Raw genomic sequence first — 20,105 nt, 5'->3', positions numbered from 1 at the left:
CTTGATGGGGGGGAGGCTGTGCAGGGGGACGATCAGCTGTCTATGTCTTTAAAAACAAAACTCTAGAGTCAGTCTGTGAACAAACGGCAATAGGCTCTAGTACGCGCTCGTGATTTCCTGAGGTTGTAATATAGCAAAGCATAGCATACATTGGAGTGTATGGCAAAAAATTAGAATACATTGTTTATCACATTGTGGTTTAAAATTAAGGAACATTTGCACTGGTTCTTCGCTTAATTTTTCACTGCTGTAACTGCCTGAGATCTTTTAGTGTGCTTTTGTTTTGAATAAAAATGGTGGTATTTTTTTTTCCTGCTCACAGTTCTCTGATTAAATTATGCTTTTTTAAAAGGCAGTGCTAATATCCTCATTCTTGTGATGAATGTGAATCTGAACATGAATTAACTGCGTAATAGAAGGAGATTAATTTTTGTTTTCCTGCAAAATTAAAAAAAAAAAAAGTCTGATCATCTTGGAAAAATCATCTAGTCTTTGCTTCTAAGTTTCTTAGGTTCTAACTATTTACTTTTCAGTTTTTATGATTTTTAAAATGGGATGTGAATAGTTCCTTCACAGTAAACTGTTCTATTAAATTGCAATATTGATTTAACTGTATATCATGTGAGCAGTACATCTTGCCATTATACTTATAAAAAATCTATTTTAACTGTGTACTTTTGTTATAAATTCCATGCACGCTATTTATGTTAGTGCTTCTGCATGGCCCTTGATTAAAAACACATGCATACATATGTGCACACTATTTTTAACTGGCTGCGTAAACATAAAATGTAGGTGAATATCTGTGCTAAATGTGAACAGGAACTTTAACTTGGGTAGCTTCTTTGAATGTAAAATATTTGTGATATTCAAGTCTTTAACAAAAGCTTGGGAATGTTGAAGTTCAGTTTACTTACAAAATATTTAGATCTCTTCCTCAAAACTCTTTGTGTTTCTGGAGTATGGATGGGGAGGGGATTAAATGGGGAATTGAGTGGGTGAGTGAAGAAGAGACAACAGGAAGTAGCAGTTGGGAACATTACACTATAAGTTTAATTTGTGTTTTGTATAGTTAAAACTAGATAACTCTTTAGTGGTTTTTGAGATCACATTACTTTGTTATTTAAATGATGTTTTAAATATGATATATCTGCCACCTCTGCTTCCTTATTAATATCCAAAAGATAGATTTGCTGGCAAAAGGCTGAGGTGTGCTATTATCAAACTGAGTTGCATTCTCTGTGCACTGAGAATGATAAAACAGTGAGAAAGAAGTCGCTTCAGAGAAGAATGTGTCATGGTGTCATGCAGAAATGTTCACAGATGGTACCTTTTTGAAAGACATTGTATTCAAATATAGTACAAACTGTTTTGCATAACTAAATGATTGCACTTAATTCTTTTTATGTAAGATACATAAAGGAGAATATCAGTATTGGTTCTTTTCCTTGCAGGCGCTGTTAGGGGTTGAATATATATGGGGTGCAGGAGAACTGAAAACAATCTTTCGTAGTTCCCGGGAGAACTTTGAGCACTGTGATACAAAGTTTATTTGATAAGTGATCTTGTAAAAAAATAAAAATAATCAAGGTTATTTATTTGATTTCCATATTCCAGAATCCTAGCATCTCATGTCTGGCACTGTGGTAGCATTAAGGATCCAAGGCCTTGTGATTAAATACCGTTGCTTTTTGCTCCAGACTAATGAGTGGCGCTTAACAGAGAGTAATTGCAAAAGACTCTCATAAACTCTGGTGAAATATGCTAGAACTGGCTCCAATTTCATCATTAAGAGAAGTCACTTCAGAAACCAGGATCAATTTTGATGTTGCAGTCAGTCTGTCATGCCATATTTGCATGGTGTTTTTTGGCTTGGACTGTATTAGGGCAGCAAACAGTTGTTAAATAAATAATGGTGAATCCAGGCAGGGGAAAATAAGGAATAAAACTACAATTTTCAGATGCATAGAACAAAGGATGTGGTTTTAATCAGTAATCTTGTAACACAATATGTACAGAAGCACCATGCAGCAACGGGAGAGACAAGGCAATATTTAGGTCAAATCTGAATAAAGTGTTGCCACGCTTCAAGACTTTCCATTAGGCTTTCTTGATGTTAAAATGATCTGTGAAAAGTGGTTTGCCAAGAATAGGCTGTACATATGTGCAGTGTCGGTACAAAAATAAAAGAGCAGAGAGAGAAAAAAAAAAAGAGAAAATACATATGAATCACAGATTTCCTTTGTTTACTGCTTTTTTATATTTTAATTTTTCTATCTTTTAACAGTAAATGTGTATATATATTATTGCCTGCAGTAGTAGTAAAATTTCTCACTTTCTCTGTTGACAATATTTTGCCTAATACCGAAGGCATAACTCTTTGATGAGCACAGCTATGTTGCACTTTATGGCATACGATATTGTGGTCGTAACGTCAGAACTATCTGATCTGTTTATTCTGGCCTAGGTCTGAATGGTACCTGCCGTAGCAACATGATACCACACTGGTTTCATTTGTTAGTGATTCAGATGTTCAAAGACATCTGGTTAGTGAGGCATAAAGCCTAGTTAAGTAGGTGATGGGAAATAACAAAAGAAGCATGTCTTGAAGTTGTCTCTTTCTAGAAGGATATGAAAAATTTTTTGTATGTATATAGGGCACTTATATCATTGCAGCTAAGACAGCAGCATCATTCTCATAAGGTAGTTGGTTGGCAGTTTGTGGGAAGCATTTTGTAGGTAGTTGATGTTATTTTACAAGATCTAAGCATAAATCTGCTGCTGTTAAGTTTCTGTTGGAATCCAAAGTGCCTAAAACTCTTCTCTTCCCTGCCTCCCAAATGGTGAATTGTTGTCTTTAACGTGGGTTTGCTTTGGTTCTCCCAAGGGATTTGGGTTAAAGGTTTCCCACACAGTTTCCTTTTTGGCCCTGTTGCTTTCTTATCCTGCTGTCTGACCTTAACTGGGAGCACACTATTCTGAATAAAAATGACATAGCCCAAATTTTGTGCATGGGTATATAGGTATAATTAAAAAAAAATTACTGTGTTTCATTACAGAACTAAATGGTGTAATGGGTCTCTAATTAAATTGTAAGTTAACTGAGCTATTTGAACTGCAGCGGATGGAGTGTAGCAAAATGGAGAATCTCTTGTCCAAAAAACACTGAAGTGCTAAGGCTTTTCATTTTGAAAGAAATGCCTTCATGTGAAATCAAAACACCTGATAACTCTTGCAGCTTACTTTGGACTTTCCTTTTGAAGTCTTCACACGGCTGAGCCGATGGTTGACCTGATATTAGTGGTTCTGACTACTATACATAATCTCTACTAGCAAAAGGTGACGCGGTTGAGCTCGTGCTGTATCACTTAAGCTGATGATATTGAGGATGAACGTCATGACTTGCATATGGACATCTTCCTTTAAGTACTAGCATTAGGAGTTCTCCTGATAAAAGTGTAAATGTTTGGTGAAATTTCTTTGATTTTAAGGACTGTATAAATTTACCTACCTTTGTACTGCGTGCTCTTAGCTGTTTTAGCTTGATTTTCACTTTCCTTTAGTCAGAAAGGAACAGGAGAAAACAGAAAATCCAGTTGTTACTTCTGCTTTCAGGTGAAAGGCAAAATCCAGAAATCCCATTCCAGCCATCTCTCCCTCCTCAAGTACACTGAGTGAATGTACATAGATTCACATGGGCATATATCTCAGGTATCGAAAGAATAAATTAAATTTATATTAATACATACGTGCCAAAATCAAAGTGTTTCCTTTGTTGGTTACTCACTCTTTGTGTTTTCTGACTCAATATTGCAACAGCAAAAACTGTAACACAGTATCAGTTTTGCTGACCCAAAACAGTGGAGGGGGGGAGTGGGGAAGTCCATATTCTTCTAAATATTATCAACTCCAAATAGACTGAAAAATGTCTGTAGTCTACATTTTTCCTGCAGTCTTTGTGCTCTTAGTAGTTTGTGGAAAACTGGCTGGTTGAACTGTGCTGGCTACACTCCTTGTTCTCAGCTTCTAAACTGCAACAGCAGACAATTTATCAAGTTTGTCCCTAATCTTTCCTACTAATGCAAGCGCTCCAGTTGCTGTAAGCATCTGATTCAATTATCAGTGGAACTGAAGTTGATTCGTGTGACTGAATAAGAGGAAAGGATGGTTTTGCCATTATCTGTTTTCTGTGAGGCAAGTGACTTATTGAAAAAGCTTACAAATCACCAGTCTAGCTGACTGCCAAGTTTCTTTTCTCAACTTCTTTTTCTTCTATAACCCAATATGAGACCCAGACATTAGTGAAAAATAATTGTGTAACAGCTGGCTGATCAACTTCAGAAGTTTTAAAATTAGCTGTGTTGGAAATTCTTGGAGATTAAACTTAACACATGAGGAGAACATAAATTGGCCTCTGTTCAATTCCATTATCTTGGAAGTGTGCTTCCTTTAAGGGACTTACTCCTACAGTCTGTCATGATTCAACAAGTTTGTTTCAGAAACTTCAGACTAGAACATCTGTACAGAAACTCTAAACAGTGGTGGTTGTTCAGTTCTGACAGTATGCTGCATCCTGTTAAAACAACACGGAAAAAATAATAAAACTATGGAAGAAACCATAAAATTCCTCACTTGCTGGACTCTGAGCTCCTATCTGAGAAGGCTATTGAAAATTAAGCTAACTAGTTGATCAGATGTCCTGCCTTTCTTGCCATACTCTTGCTGTATTTATTGCTGCTTATCTTTATTTTGACCTGAAGCTGTTGAATCATGATCTATATTCTGATTTATTTATGGTATCATAATCATAATGTTTGAGCCTTTTTCTTGGAATAGGATTCTGTAGTTCCTGGATCACGTAAAAGATACTTAAATGCTCAATTTTCCAGCACATATCAGTGTTATGTCCAAGTTAGAGGTAAAAGAGCATTTTCAAGATAGACCTGGAAACTTCAGATGAATAAGAAGTTGAAGTAGGTGTTGACATGCAAAAATTTCTTTTTTTTTTTCTTTCCAAAAGTGGAAGAAATGGTTGGTTTTAAATTGTTCAAGGAAATATTTTGTATTTGTATCTGATGCAGTCGGAGCACTAAAGAATACCCAGGTTCTTTATGGAGAGTGTAGTATAGGTGCTTCAAGAAACTGCTTTGCAGTTTCTGTCTTAACAGAGCACGTAGGCTGTATACTTGACTTCTTGTTTGCAGCACTGCAGCAGTTGTAACTGTTCCAATCACCTTGACTGAACATATATTTCCTTCTATTTCTTCATCACGTTATCAGAAAGTTTATTATGTATTATGCTACCAATTCTTTCATTGCAAGAAATATATTTAACACATTTAGCTATAAATTGTGAAGCTCAAGGAATGGTTTTTAATTTTCTACTTTTTCTGGAGTAACATCTTTATAGAAAATCTTGGTGATTCAACCTTTCGATCATGTGATTACATAAGTTTAGTGTGTGTTTGTGATTTCCTACCCTGATTTGCTGTCTAGTCTTGACTTCAGTGTTGTGTCCTATACTTGGGTCCTGCCGATACGTGTGATATGTAACTATACTTAGTTTTATCTCAGTACTGTCTTTCACAACTGCTGAATGCACTCCAACCATGCACAGATGGCCTTGGTTCATGTTACATTTTTTATCTTGTCTTTATGCATGCCACAAAGACTTCCAAAGTCTTAAACAACTGTTGTGTGTCAATCAGCCACTTTTTTTTTTTTAAGCAGGCCATTTTCTGTCTACTGTACTGTCCTGTACTTATCTGAGCGTTCTGTCTGACCTGTGGACAGGGTTGGTATTTTTTTCCTTCTCCGTGCTCACAATGGTGTGTGATCTACTGGGTCTTACATGGGTATTGAGTATTGAAGTTCCAACATAGGATATTTCCTTATCAGTCAGTGCTGCAGACATCATTGGGGCTGCATATTTGATATATGTGAGTGCAGTGAAATTTTTGCTTTATTTGTCGTTGAATTAATTCTCAATCACTGATTATATAAAATGTTGAACTGTAGTTTATGCTGATGATGGATTGCTTATGTAAAAGTGTGTTGGCAATAACGCTGTGCTTGTAAAGGGAGCAGGGGAATAATTACATGATTGGTTACATTTAGCATAGGAAAATAACAAATTACAACAGCATAACAGGTGCAAAGATCTGCCTGACTGAGTGGTTTTCACTGCTGGCTTTTGTTGTTCAGAGAATCTTCTCTTGCCTAGAAGTCTGCTGTTGTACCCTAGGTGCTTGAAGTTGTGTCTTCCCCTATCATGGTGTATGGGTCAGAGACATGCTGGGGAAGGCTGTGGGCTGTCTGTTGGGAAAATCTTGTAATGAGATGGAGAGGAGTGTTTGGCTGTAATGGAAACCTAGCTGCCGAGGGTAAAGATTTCTGGTCTAAAGGGCTTCGCTCTTCACATAGTTTAAAGCAAAATCGCTGGCAGTGTGATTGAGGATTTATAGCCGTGATCGAAGGATTGCCTACACAGACATACAGAAATAAATCGTGCTTACTTACAAGGATTCCTTCTTTTTGTTATAGTACTACAAAAGTTATTTAAGTCTGTAAGACCATGCAGCTTAATACATAGGACCTAAGTTAAATTGATGGTGTTTGATTACCTGTGAAGACTGGTACCTGTTTTCATTTCTGGAGATTTTAGAAGCAGACAAAACAAGAATTGCAAATAATCATCTGTTCCAAGGCAGAATAACGAATCAGATTATTTCTTCAGATATGTCTCAGTCCTGTTTGTTGATGTATATATTTGATTAAAATACTTTCAAAAACATCAGAGACGAAGGTTATCATAGCTTAACTACTAAAGATGCTAAACTTATACATAGTTCAGTATTTCATAGTTTGAAAAGTGTGTTTTGGCATTTGATTGGTAACTACTCCTTGCTTTGCGTAAATTAGTGCTATGTTTATTTTCATGGTCTCTTTTACAGTTAGGCTTCTAAACCTCAGCTGAGATCAGGAAACTATGGAAAAAAAATAGATAAACTTGTTTGGTTGGAAAAGAACAGAGTTCACACAGATGACAATCCTCCCGCTGCTGCTGTACATGCAACTGTAATTGAGTAGCGTGCTGCAAACTAGCGCAGATACAGGCAACACTGTAGCTGGATTCTTATGTTAGCTGAAAAGCTGATGTAACCAAAACATGCTTTATTTCGAGGCAGAAAAGCATTGCCTGCAATAGGGAAATGAACCATTATGGGGTAATATTACAACTGGGTACTTTAAGCAAGCAGTTCCAGTCCTGCAATTACGTAAAGCTTCCAGATGCATGATGAACCATGGAACTATGAACTCTTCCAAAGTTTGTTTTGTTTTTCTTTTTTTTTTTTTTTTTTTTTTTTTTGGTGTTGTTGTTGTTTAAAAATCTGCAGATATGTCTTTGTCTTGTTGTAAGAATTTATTTTATTATTATTGGGGTGTTTGTCTCTGGTGTATTAAAATCTGTAGAAAATGAGATATAATTTTTAGGAATAGGCCAAGCATTAGGTGGTCTCGCTCTTCAGAGATGTTTAGAAATATGTAAGTAATTATGTAACCAGAATAGTTCCTGATGGGAATTTAGTGATTGAAATTATTTGTTAGTTATTAGAAAAGAATTTTTACTTTTCTTTCAGTAAATTTCTAGGAATAGGGTGATACATATGGCAGGTATTTATAAATAAATATCAAAATTCCTTGACCTTGGCAAAATACTGTTGAGTCCAAATAGTGTAAACAGTGTTTTGTTTTTATCTTGGTAAACTGGCATCTTCTAAAAAAACCCCAGTAATTTGCTGGAAAATAACAAAGTTATTCCTATACAATTACTAAGTGCTGGAAAAGAGTAAGTATTCAAAATCCAGCTAAAAAATGCACATTCAGAAGGCTTAACGTGTACAAAGTAAAGATTTGGTATGTAGACAAACTTTTTGCTGTGTTTTGCATTATGAAAACTATATCAATTTTTATGAACTACTGCTTGAAATTTTAATATTAACTGCAAAAATTCATACTGCCCTTTTCTCTCTAGTCACAGGTGAATCATCATTCATCTACTAATAATGAAACCTATCAAGAAAGATTGGCACGATTAGAAGGTGATAAAGAGTCTCTCATACTGCAGGTATGTTTTAAAGAAAACATTGTCTATGTAGTTGACATTCAGTGAATAGAAGCTGAGTGATAGCGTATTTTCTGTGGTACAAATGTTAACATGTCAGCAAATGAAAATTGAAAAAAAAAACTCCTGATATTTAGTCAGGAGTTAATTTATTATTTGTTTAATTAATGTAGTTTGTCTCATGGTGAGGTAACTGAGTGGAGGAGAAGGGAGTAGCAGCAATAAGAAGAATGACTAAGAAAGTTGACAGTGTTACAAAATTTTTTTTCCATGGTCTTAATGCTGCTGTAGTAGATTTCATACTAGGTTTGCTGGGTTATGCTGGTTACCTTTTAGATTCTGCACGCCACTTTTTTTTTTTTTTTCTTTCTATTTTTTTTTTGAGTTGCAAGACTGAAATTCTTCAAGGAGGAGAAAAATTAAACATATTGTATACCATCAAGTTCCTAGACAACACGTCCTCCCTTACTTTCTTCTCCATAAAAGTCCTTAAAATTCAATTAGGAAAAGTGTGCCACATCAGTGTTATCATTCCTCTGGGTAACTTGTCTCTTCATGCTACCATTTATGAGGATGGATAGGTTGTAATATGAGAAGCTATTCAGCATCTTGACAAAAAGGAATTCAAAAGCAAAACAACACACCCCATATGGATGTTGGTTTGGTCATCACTGGAGGATTTGTAAATCTCAGGAATAAAAATCAGAAATTGAATGTTTTTGATAAATCACAGGTGGACAGAAGTGATGTTTTTCATACTTGTATGTTGTATACTCTGCATCATCAAAAAGATTAGGAGACAGTGAAAACAGAGAATTAAAAAAATGACAATAAAAATGCAAACTTCTTCCAAGTTTCCCATTTCTCAGTTTACCACGCCAACCTGCTTTCAAATAGATTTCTGTTCCACGTATGTTTTCTTTCTGGGAAAAATGCATATTGTACAAATAATGATTTTTTTTTTTGCTTGAATATCCTCACTGTTATGGAATTGCACTGCATGATTTTAAAACTGAAGCTGGATGTTCTTTAAATGGTTTTGCATATTTATTCACTGCACACTTGTGAAAGGACATCATAAGAGTATGTGTGTATGTGTATGCACACATTAAAAAAGAAACAACTTGAATTAACTGGGTAAGTGTTCTCCTTTCTGTTGTTAGTTTCTGTGAATATATTTTATCTTTTATGTTCTTTTCACACTTCACTGTTTACAGAAGTTTGCAGAATTCTCACAGTTGTTAAATAAACAAAAAATTATTTGTAAGACACACTCTTGAAGCTTAGTTACAATTACATGAAAACTGCCATTATGAAGTAAAAATTCAACAAAACAAATCCTGGGTGAAAAATAAGTTTTTCTAGTTAGAACTTAAATGTTTATATTTCCTTAATTCCTGTTTTTTTTTTTCTAGTACGGGAGACATCACTGCAACTTATATTTATTAGATTACCTTTTGTGGATCAAGTTGTAGTTGAGTGAAGCACATTGATTCTATTTTGAACAAACAACTTTTCACACAGTACACTCATTTCTCACACTTGCACGCATACACATAATTGAAGCAACATTGACCAAACCCAGCTGTTCATGCAGAAGCATAGGGTTCAATTAAAGTATCTGTGGCCTTGGCCCTGAAGGGGTCCTTTGTACCCTGTGTCATCACATATACATATGCATATACGCATTTTGGTTGTAGTTCAAGCCATGCAGCCAGCTGTTTATGGTCATTCTGCACTGGTGGACTTCTCATGGTGTTCTAATTCTCTATCAGTTGAACATGAATAACAAAAATAAGAGGATGCAAAGGTACAGAATTGGGCTAGGTTTTGAGCTATCTGGTTCTTATTGTTTATGTTTTTTCTGTTAGTTTGTTTTTCCTACAAATATCTTGTTTCTAAGATATTTTAAACCTTTATACCATTTTAAATTTGGCCAATTGTTCAGAATCACCATGGTTGAAAAATTCCTCCAAGATCATCCAGTCCAACTGTCTGCCTATCACCAATATTTCCCACTAAAGCACGTCCCTAGGTACAATGTTTAAATATTTCTTGAACACAATATACCCCATTATAGATATTCAAAGAAAACATATTACCTATGGTCAGATAATCAGGTCTTCTGTATGTGCTGCACTGCTAAGGCAAGATGGACTTGCTAGTGCAATGTACACTGACTGAGGTTGTACTCCGTGTGCTGCTTACTAATTCCCAGAAGAGTCTGGCAGGTGTGATCTTAAATGGAGGGGAAAATATGAGCTTAAAGTAGCTAATGTATCTCAGCCTAGCATTGGAATATCCAACAGAATGTTTCTAAAGCTAAGCTTTTACAAAATGGGTTTGCAGGTCACATTTAATACACACAACTTTTCTTGCAGGTTACAATACTGGGTGGAACTTTACCTCAATCCCTCTGTCAAGCTTGTTTTCTTTCTCTGGAAACTGCATTAGATTGAAGGAGGGGCTTGAGTTTGCTTCTTCTTGCTTTCTGACCTCTCAGGGTTTTCTGTGTTCCATTACCCTTGTAATGCAAGCAAAATTTTAAAAAGTTGGTAAGCAACAAACTTTCTTTTGTGGAGTTACTTTCTCCCTGCCAGCTCAGATGTGTCTTAGTGCCCTTCTTGGCAAGAGTGGCAAAATATCATGATCTCCCTCCACCTGCTCCTTCCTGTCTTCTCTTGTTCTGTATCCATCTGTGCTCTTCTCTAGGACCAGCTGATTTTAAAGACATCAAAATAAAACACTCTACTTTTCTGCATTCCTCTCCCAGCTAGCATTGTCATTGTGCTTAGGTAAAAAACAAAAATAGGTAAAACCAAAAAATGGATAGTTATTGATTTTAAGCAGAGGTACTCCAGAGTTGGATGTGAGAGCATAGGTAAATTTTTGTTAAAACATTTTAGAGTATACAAACTTGATAATAATTTCTTTTTTTGATTGAGGTAACATTTTCTAGAGTAATCAAAGTTGTCTGTGGTGGAAACTGTTTTAATATAAATTAATAACAAAAATAATACGTGGAGTGTATGTGCTGCTTAACATAGGAATTAACATTGCTTTTTCACATCTTTCTAATGTTGTGCTGCGTTTAATTTTCCTAAGTTTCACAAGCCAGTATTCCCACAGTTCTTTACCAGTATGGCTTATTGTTTCTTTTTCCTGGGATTTGTTGTCTGTATCTCACTTCTTTTGATTTCATGTTTTGGCTTGCAAAACCTGGGAATTTTTTTTTTTTTAATAGAACTTTGCCTCTGCTAAAACATGCCTTTTACTTACTGCATTCTTTGTAAGTTCGACATGCTTTGTTATAGGTAAGCTATTTTTCTCTTCTTGTAAGAAGTCAATTAATCAGTTAGATTCCAAATGAGCAGTTTTATCATTTACCTGCTCAGGAAACAAAGTACCAATAGAACCTGAAATAGCAATGTGTGTTTCTATACCACTTAAAATATTTTCAGTGTACTATGTTCTTGTTTACTGTTTTCTGATTGTTCAGACTTGTACATGAATTGACTCAGGCTACCTGTAAGTAGTCTTCTAGCTCTTCTAGAAATGTTCTTCTATATACTAAAAAAAAAAAAAAAAAAAAAAAAAAAAAAAGCCAACAAAACCAATTTAAGCAGGCAGGAGTTGAATCAAACTATTTGTACATGAGAATGGAGTGTTGTTTATTTCAATAGAGCAAGTTATGAAAGTGTATGAAACAACTGGGGACTTGAAAAGGGAATTCATTGTAAAAATGTGCATTTGAATGTTCATTGTACAAGGTAATTCAAACTTATTTACTGTCAGTTCAGTATCATTGTGTTTCTCTTCTCTTATTACAGGTGAGCGTTCTTACAGACCAGGTAGAAGCTCAAGGAGAGAAAATACGGGACTTAGAAATCTGTCTTGAGGGACATCAGTTGAAACTGAATGCTACAGAAGAAATGCTTCAACAGGTAAAGAGCTAGATTGGAAAGGTTTTTGCATAATCTCCTTTGAGAAAGATGAGAACATACATTCTCTGTTTGCCTGCATGTGGGAGTGCCTTTGGTAGCAAGAGAAAACAGAAAAAGAATTGCCTCTTTTTATTGTGTTCTTGCTACTTTGCAAACTACTTTTTTGCAATAAATATTTCTTTGTTTTCCTGTTGCAGAAATGTTTTATTGGCTGGTTGCATAATGCCGTATGTGGCAGCATGTAAAATGAAACTATTGGGTATTGTTTGTACTGTGCTGACGAACTAAATTTGGATGTGGTTGAGTAACTGGTTAGACAGGTTATGAGTACGTACTGTATGTAGCAGTTACAGAATTAAGTTGTCTTACTTAAATAGTTTCAGTTTTTCTATATCTTTAAAGCTGAACAATTAGTGCATTGAAATGAATTATTGTATCAAAGTTGGTTCTTTAATGATTTTTGCTTTATTTAGGAGTGTTTCCTTTATTTTTGAAAAATCAAAAAGTATATGAAGATACTTTTCATTATTTCAATCAGTAATTTCAAGCTACGTGGTTTAAGTCATTGCTGTTGTTTCATGGTATATATTGAGGAGAATGAATGAATAATAAGTGTCTTACATTTCATGTTACTGTGGAGCTGACAAGTCTGTGGACATGAAAGAACTTTCCATGTGCAGTCTTGGGTCTCTATCAAGACAAGTTACTACATATGCAGATAATCTGCTGGTAATACAGTACATGGATATTGAAAATAAATTTAAAACTATAAAAAGCCTTTAAAATCTAGAGCAGGAATGTGCAGGATGTAGTGTTCCATCTGGTAAATGTGTATCCTAAACCTCTTGCAGTTAAAGCTCTTCACCAAAAGAAAACAAAATTGGTCTCACACAACTGTTGCACCCCAAAATGCTTACAACTGAGAAAAGTTTTATGCTTTACTTAAAGGAGGGAGGGGACATTTTAGAAAATATAACCAGCAGATATGTTTAATTTAGATATCTGAAGTGAAATTCAAAGAACAGTAACTATTTGAATTACGGAAATGTTTTCAAACTTCAGGAAGATGGAGTAGAGTGTAGAAAGTTCCTATTTTAATCTAAACGAGATCTTGTTAGCCAAAGGTTTCCAGTGTTCTGTACAAAAGCCCATGGTAGTTAGCAAATAAATGAAAAATATTAATGTTGATGTTACGTTTTTCCAGTTAAAAAAAAAAAAAAAAAAAAAGAAAAAGAAAAAAAAAGCTTCTTTCTGGTCTTTCAAGGGCAATCAAACAGTATTTATTTTTACAGTAAACTAACTTGTTTGTAATAAGAAATAATCATCCAGTCTTAACTATGGGTATAGGTAGTCCTGCTTTCCAGGAAGACTTCTGTTATTCTCTTGAGGTGCATTGTAAATCCAATCTTACTAGGATCTGCTTGTTTTTTTAGAATCTATTGAACTACATTGATTCTTACCTTTGTGAACTTAAGTCAACTGCTGCTTCTAAATGGGAAAATGAATGAAAATAATTGCCTTTCATTGCCATGTGTTTAATGTGTGTTTGGTTTTTTTTTTATATATAACTAGGCTAACTGCTATATGTAGTATAAGTAGGCACAGCATATTTACTTATTTGGGAAGCAGTATACATGAGTCCAGGATAGCCATATCTTTTGAATTTGGGAACTATAAGAAATGTTACAAAATTCTGCCCCCAAAATGCTGCACTAAAGACTAATGCACTTTATTCAGATAATTTAGTGAAGTTACATAACAAGATATTTGGTGGTACCAGAACAGAAGGGTATGCAACGCTCCCCTGCAAAATAGTTTTTGCTAAATCTATGCTAGCAGAGACTTGCCCACTTTGTACGGGTGGGGTTACTGGCTAAAATCCTTCTGGCTTATGATTTATGCAGTTGTTTTGAACTCAGCTACAAAGCTATCATGGCGACTTTTCAAATGCAGCTAGAACAAACTTTATCTGAATTACATAAAACGGTTGTTCAGCATTTAGAGTGGGCATCTTAAATGCTGAATAGCAGCAACAGAGATTGCAGGTTCTTTGGGAGAAATTGTGATTCTTCATCTCTCTAAGAGGAAGGAGCAATAGTTCTTACTGAAAGCACAGAGGAAATTAGTTGATATCATCTAGCAGTTTCCTACTAAAAAAAAAAAAAGCTTCATTGTTCTGTTCTTTTTCTTGTCCTTGTCCATGTGCTTCTACAACTTTTTTTGTATTCACTTTCATTATTTTTCATAATTTTGACCCAGTGACTGGATAGAAAGCAGGGAGGGTTATAAAAAGAAGAGGATGTTCGGCTTTTTTTTGTTGTGTTTTTTTCTTCTGTGTTACTGAATTGAACCAGCTCACAGAAGAAGTCAAGGTAGGTGTGGATGCTCATTTGACCTAGCTGTTTATAGAGCTGCAGCTGAAGAAAATATCACCTGTATGTTTCCCTGACTTGTAATACTACAGTATCAAACTCAACATTTTGCTTACATAAGAATACTTGCACTACTACAGACTCTAAGAAACAACGTTTTCTGTCTTGAAGACATTTGCAATTTCTTTAAAACAATGTAGGACTGTCTTGTGAAAGTTAATGGCAAAACTTGATACATTCTTAGGTATCCTTGTATTATGCTGTAAGAAAAATGTTTCCTTGTCCTTCAGTCATACTCAAAGATAAGAGACAACTTTCTGGAGGCTGTCTGGGAACAAGACCCCAGTTTGATCTCTGTGAGTTACCTTCCAATTTTGCCATCAAGTCTTACCATCAGGCTTGTAAAAGATATGGAACTGCTGTGTGAATTGTTAGCTCCCTTGCACCTTAGATAGAGAAGAATTTGTCTCTAATAATAAAACACAATCCTATTTCTAGAATTATCTTAAAAAAAAATACTTATACTATGACAATCCATTTCTAATATATTTGTACTGTATACAAATTGTTGAACGTGATTGGAAAGCAAAAGTAAATTTTGCTCTATAAAGTAGCTTATATTGGCCCATATCCGAAAGAACCAGCCATGCATGATGTAAATGCACCGGTGCTTTGAAATTAGTGTTGTTGCTCTTGTCAGTTGTGCTAGTTCATTTTGAAAAGTCTGCACTTACAGATTTCACTTCCACAGTTTATGTGCATTTGGTATAGTAATTACCACAAGTAAAAACACTCTTTGCTATTTCTGTTCTGCACTTGATTGGTTTAACAGATACTTGTTGCCATTGAAGTTCTATGTTTATTTTGCCAAAATACTGATCTGTGTGGCAGTGTCTGTCTTATATCAGACCTGCACCAAATCCTGAAGGACCGGTCAGATGGCTGCATTGCATAAACCTAATTGTCTTCCATGAAGTAAATTCTGTTGCAGAGTACAAAGGACTTGGCCTTAGGGTTCTTTCTGTCTTAAACACATGGAAACTGAAATTATTAAATGCAAACAGGAGTTAATTTCAGTGCTTTCCTTCTCTCTGATGTAATTTTATGGCCAGCTTCTACCTGGGTGTACATAGCAGGTGAATGTGTGCTAGACAAAGACTTGGTGAGGCACAGTGGAGACTCTTTTTAAAAAACACTGGATTAAAGGAATGCGAGGAGGAGTTATAAAAGAGTAAAAACTTGAATTCAGTGTGTTTTAACATGAACCTATTCTGGTTTTCTGTTGTCTTGTACTCGAAGAAGCAAGAATCCTATCTTTTTTGCCCAGTTTAAATCTGGTATATATCTGTTTGCTTCTCAGGAACTTTGCTGGCTGGCAAGGTTCATTCCTTCAGCTTTCAATTGCCTGAGTTATCTGATCTTAAATGAATTTCAGCACTTGTTTATAACATGCAGTAACTTCTTGCCAGCTGCTGGCTTAGTGTTTCAGAGTTTGAAATGTGTTCTGTGCTGCTCTAGTTAGAAGGCTTGAGATTTTTAGAGCGTGCTCTCAACTGCAGCTTATCTATACAGGTGAGCAATACACCATTTTGCTATTTAACAGCTACAGGCACATCTGATTGTCAGATGTACGCAAAGGACTGTTCAAACCGTCAGTGTGCTGGGAAATTCTTTCTGATGCTTAACTATATAATAGACAAACGATGAATTGGAGGGCTGTAATTCACTCTCGGCTACTGACTTGCACCATTTCATAGCAATTACACACGTACATTGCTGTCAGCTGTGTTTTCAGTTAAATATCTTATTTCCACCACAGCTGACACACAGCACTCAAAAAGTACGGTCTTCTCTGGCAGTGGTTCTTGCTGAATTTTGCTTACCAGGTAGGTGGGTCTGCCTCTCTCTCTCTCTCTCTCTCTCTCTCTCTCTCTCTCTCGACTGCTTTAATGAATATGAGAATTAAGACATTTTTGACTGTTGTATTTTGTACAAGTGCAAAATGGGATTTTGGGGTGCTTTTTGTCCACTTGACTAAAATCTTATTTATGATTTATGAATCAGTGTAGCCTGATCCTTTTTTTCTGTTTTGGAGACTGCTAAATATTCTGTAATTTACTGTGTTTGCAACAGACAGCCTAGAACAGAGCAGTGCTTCTTTCTAAGTTATTTTCTATGATGTTAAATTTAAATGTTAAATGTTAAATGTTAAATTTTATAAGCAGCTTTATGAGAAATACGTATTTCCAAGCCAACAAAATCTGAAAGTGACACATATTACATGCTTCAGTTTCACTGAGAATATTGAAAAAAAAAAAAAAAGCATGATTAAATAAAAAATATACAGTGTGAATTTTAAAAATACAGTTGTTTGGAAGTAGTTTGGCATTGATCCATCTGATGTACACAGATTGCAGGTTCTGCAAAACCATCTTTGTGACTATCCTACTCTAAAGTAGTTTTTTCCTTAATTTTTAAAGTTGATTTTTCAGAAAAAGAGCTACAGGGAAATAAATTATACGTGCAGTACTTACTAAATGAAAAACAAGTAACATGCTTATTATACATAAGGTTTCATAGTATGCATTCTGTTTCTGTTCTATACGTCTGATCTTTAAGATCCTCCTAAAGCTACTACAGCCAAATTACAATTTTCCCTCTCTTACATTATCTTTTTTTTACTTTAAAACCAATAACTTAAATTTGTATTTTCTTTTCTTTCAATTCATATTTATTCTGGATGGCTTCATGTTGCATCTTACCACTGAAATACACTATAATTTCTCTGTAGCAAAATGGGTCACATTCTCTAATGAGTTGTTCTCTCTGAGCATCTGCTTGAAGAGGAAAATAATTGCTTCCAGATGTTCTATCCATTTCAAGAGGGGACAGTTACTTAAAATGGCACTTTCTTTCAAAGCAAAAGTTAGGCACTCTAGATGCAAGATAAATTGTCAGCTGTTTTAAATCAGTGTAAATCCACTGAAAACAAACCAGGGATAGCTAGCTATTTTGTCTATTTTAAGGCAAGAGATTTATGCCAGTTTACACGAGATGAGGATCCAATCGTCCATCTTCAGAACAAACTAAGATTTTGAGTTTAAAAAAATCAATAAATAGAAGCTGCCTTCATGCTCAGTCATCCCAGTTAGCACCTTTACTGTTCACATGGAGCTGTGGAACTCAGGAGAGGACTGAGGTATTACTCTTTGTTGCACAAACAAATTTAATTTAGGAGTCTATTGAAAAACTAAGCATTAATACCAGACAGTACCTCAAAGGAGCTCTGTTGTTGAAAATGTCTAGATGGATGCTGTCTCCTTGACTTATTAAGAAATCTTCCCCTTGCATCATCAAATGCTACATCAATGTCAAAGAAAAAAAAGAGTAGTCTAAATGTTATTTCAGTTCAACAGTGAATAGAGCCTGTCAGTGAGGCTAAAGTCACCCCATCCTGCCAGTCTCTTTGATGTTTTGTCCCTATTTCCATATACAAATTCTCATTTATATCTCAGCTGTATATTAATCTCTGCAAGTCTTCTGTGTTACCAGCTGCACAGAGCCCATTCCAGTCTAGGCTGGAATATTCCTCTGGAATTTGTCCAAGATAGTGGAGAAGTAGTCCTGTATTCCTGGAATGTTAAGGGTTTTTGTTTGTTTGTTTGTTTTATAATTGTTTTTGAAATCATATTAGTAGAGTTTAGCTAGCTCTGGGGTTTCACTAGGTGGCTGATTTTTAGAACTGAATGATCTTGATTGTTACTTAACTTATTCTGTTCAAGGTCAAAAAAAAAAAAAAAAAAAAAAAGGTGGGGGTGGGTTACGTTTGTTTATTTTTCCACCCATACACAAATCCCATTGTCAGTGTCAGCAGGAGTGGGCATGACACTGGGAATAGTGGGTGGCTTAGATAAATGGTGTTGTAATGCAGTTGCGAGTTCAGTACCATTTCTAATTTGGGCAGTATTCCCCAGCAGACTAAAACAATGTACATGTAAAGCAGATTTGGGTTCCAAGTGATCTTTAACGGCATCATTTTTAAAATAAGGTTTGTGGCTTCCTTGGCTCCAAAGGGTGGTAATGCAACACATTACATAGCTTGGTAGAAGGAAGACATGAGAAAAGGGTGCTGATCAAAAGGGCAGCTCCTGAACTCTCAGTAGCATTAGTACAGATCCAGAATAAGTATGCAAATTCTAAATCACTTTCCATGTAATCCAAAGTGGAATCTACTGAAATTTGTCAGTATGCTTAATATGACCAAAACATCAATGTCAGTTATGGATTACCATCTAATTAAAAATACAAAACAAGCTAAAAATTAGTATACATGAAGAATGCTCTAAAAATGCCTTCTATTTTATCACGTTGGCTCATGACATCAGAGGCGGATTTTGGTGGGATGATAGTAGAGGTTGTTGCTGTGTGACAGATGGCAGCAGAGGGACAGTCTGACAGAATGGTGTCTGACATGGAAGTGCAGGAGGAGCACAAGTGTGTTACTGAATTCTTCCATGAAAAAAAATTGGTACTGACTGATGTTTGTCAATACTGGCAGAATGTTTATGGAGATCAAATGGTGGATGTTGGCAAAGTAAGGTGCAGTGGGTGGTGCGTCTGAGCAGCAGCAACAGTGATGTGAAAGACAAGACACATTCTGTGGCTTTGGGAGCAACCTGCCTCTATTCTGAAACCTAAGATCTTTTACAGAAGAAGTTAGGCACTTGGAAAGTTAGGTATTGAATGTTCTGTAAGACTTAAAGTTCTGAATGGATTTCTCATTTTGAAATTAGAGACCAAGAGAGGCAATTTTGGATAGTATGTTCTGGTTTTGGCTTTCTTGGAAACTGAAAGTTGCAATAAAGGTGAATGTGGAATGTTTTCCAAAGACGGTGATATCGTCTCCACCAAGTGTGCCTATTTCTGCAATCTGAAAACTGAGCTCAGGGCACACAAGCATGGTCGGTTGTTTTCTAGCTTATGGTGTTAGTCAGTTTAGACATTGCACTCAGGTTCCATTTATGTCACACCATTTCTCATTCAGTACTGTTCCCTCCAAAGTTGGTATTCTTGTGAAGTTACTAACTGCTATACAGTATTAACTTTTCAAGTACTGTTAGCTTGACAGCAGAAATATTGCTTCCCACTGGTACTCGGTTTTGGTTCAGTGCTTGTGCTTCAGTACATCCTGTGCTGAATAACACGTGATAAAATGTTGTAGAACTTTGCATTATAATACTAAGACATGGCTTAGTCTGAGTGTTTTAGAAAGTAGTCAATCATTCTGTAATGTGTCATCTGAAGGTCTTTATGGCATTATGTAGCACTGTGTTAGTTCAGCCTTAGTACTGTTCTCTGATTTTGTGTTTTGCACAGGGATTGACTCTGTGCCAGACGTTGTGTTGAAGTGAGGAGGAGGACAGTGGTTTAGTGATTAACACAGGAGAACATGTAGGTGAAAATAACTGCAGAGTTTGAGAAACAGAGTTCAAACAGTTCAGAGTATATACAACAGGAGGAGAGGGAGAGAGAAATTTGCTTTCATGTGAACTAGTTGATCACTCTGAACTCTTTTAGCTACTTTTTCTACTTGCAGTGTTAAGCACATTTTGCATGGTAAAGTAGTAGTGATTGTGGCTTTTGAAGAAGAGAACCATTTTGCTT

The 20,105-nt window shown here is 35.6% G+C and overlaps 1 protein-coding gene across 16 annotated transcripts in view; it reads left to right on the top strand.

The window, feature by feature from the left end:
- Nucleotides 1–20,105, top strand: part of PPFIBP2 (PPFIA binding protein 2) — a 92,524-nt gene that overhangs the window by 40,265 nt on the left and 32,154 nt on the right. For 12 of the 16 annotated variants that reach the window (XM_052694332.1, XM_052694331.1, XM_052694347.1 and 9 more), the window contains 2 exons: nucleotides 8,036–8,128; nucleotides 11,956–12,069. In XM_052694332.1, the coding sequence (XP_052550292.1) occupies nucleotides 8,036–8,128; nucleotides 11,956–12,069 (207 nt within the window). Of the gene's footprint in view, nucleotides 1–3,615; nucleotides 3,712–8,035; nucleotides 8,129–11,955; nucleotides 12,070–12,138; nucleotides 16,014–16,260; nucleotides 16,328–18,277; nucleotides 20,058–20,105 lie in introns of those variants that run through there. The other 4 variants (XM_052694338.1, XM_052694342.1, XM_052694341.1 and 1 more) reach the window with 4 other exon arrangements.

Source organism: Tympanuchus pallidicinctus, unplaced genomic scaffold, assembly GCF_026119805.1.
Source record: "Tympanuchus pallidicinctus isolate F22 unplaced genomic scaffold, pur_lepc_1.0 scaffold3, whole genome shotgun sequence".
NCBI classification, from domain to species: domain Eukaryota; kingdom Metazoa; phylum Chordata; class Aves; order Galliformes; family Phasianidae; genus Tympanuchus; species Tympanuchus pallidicinctus.
This window is presented reverse-complemented; position numbering and strand designations above follow the sequence as displayed.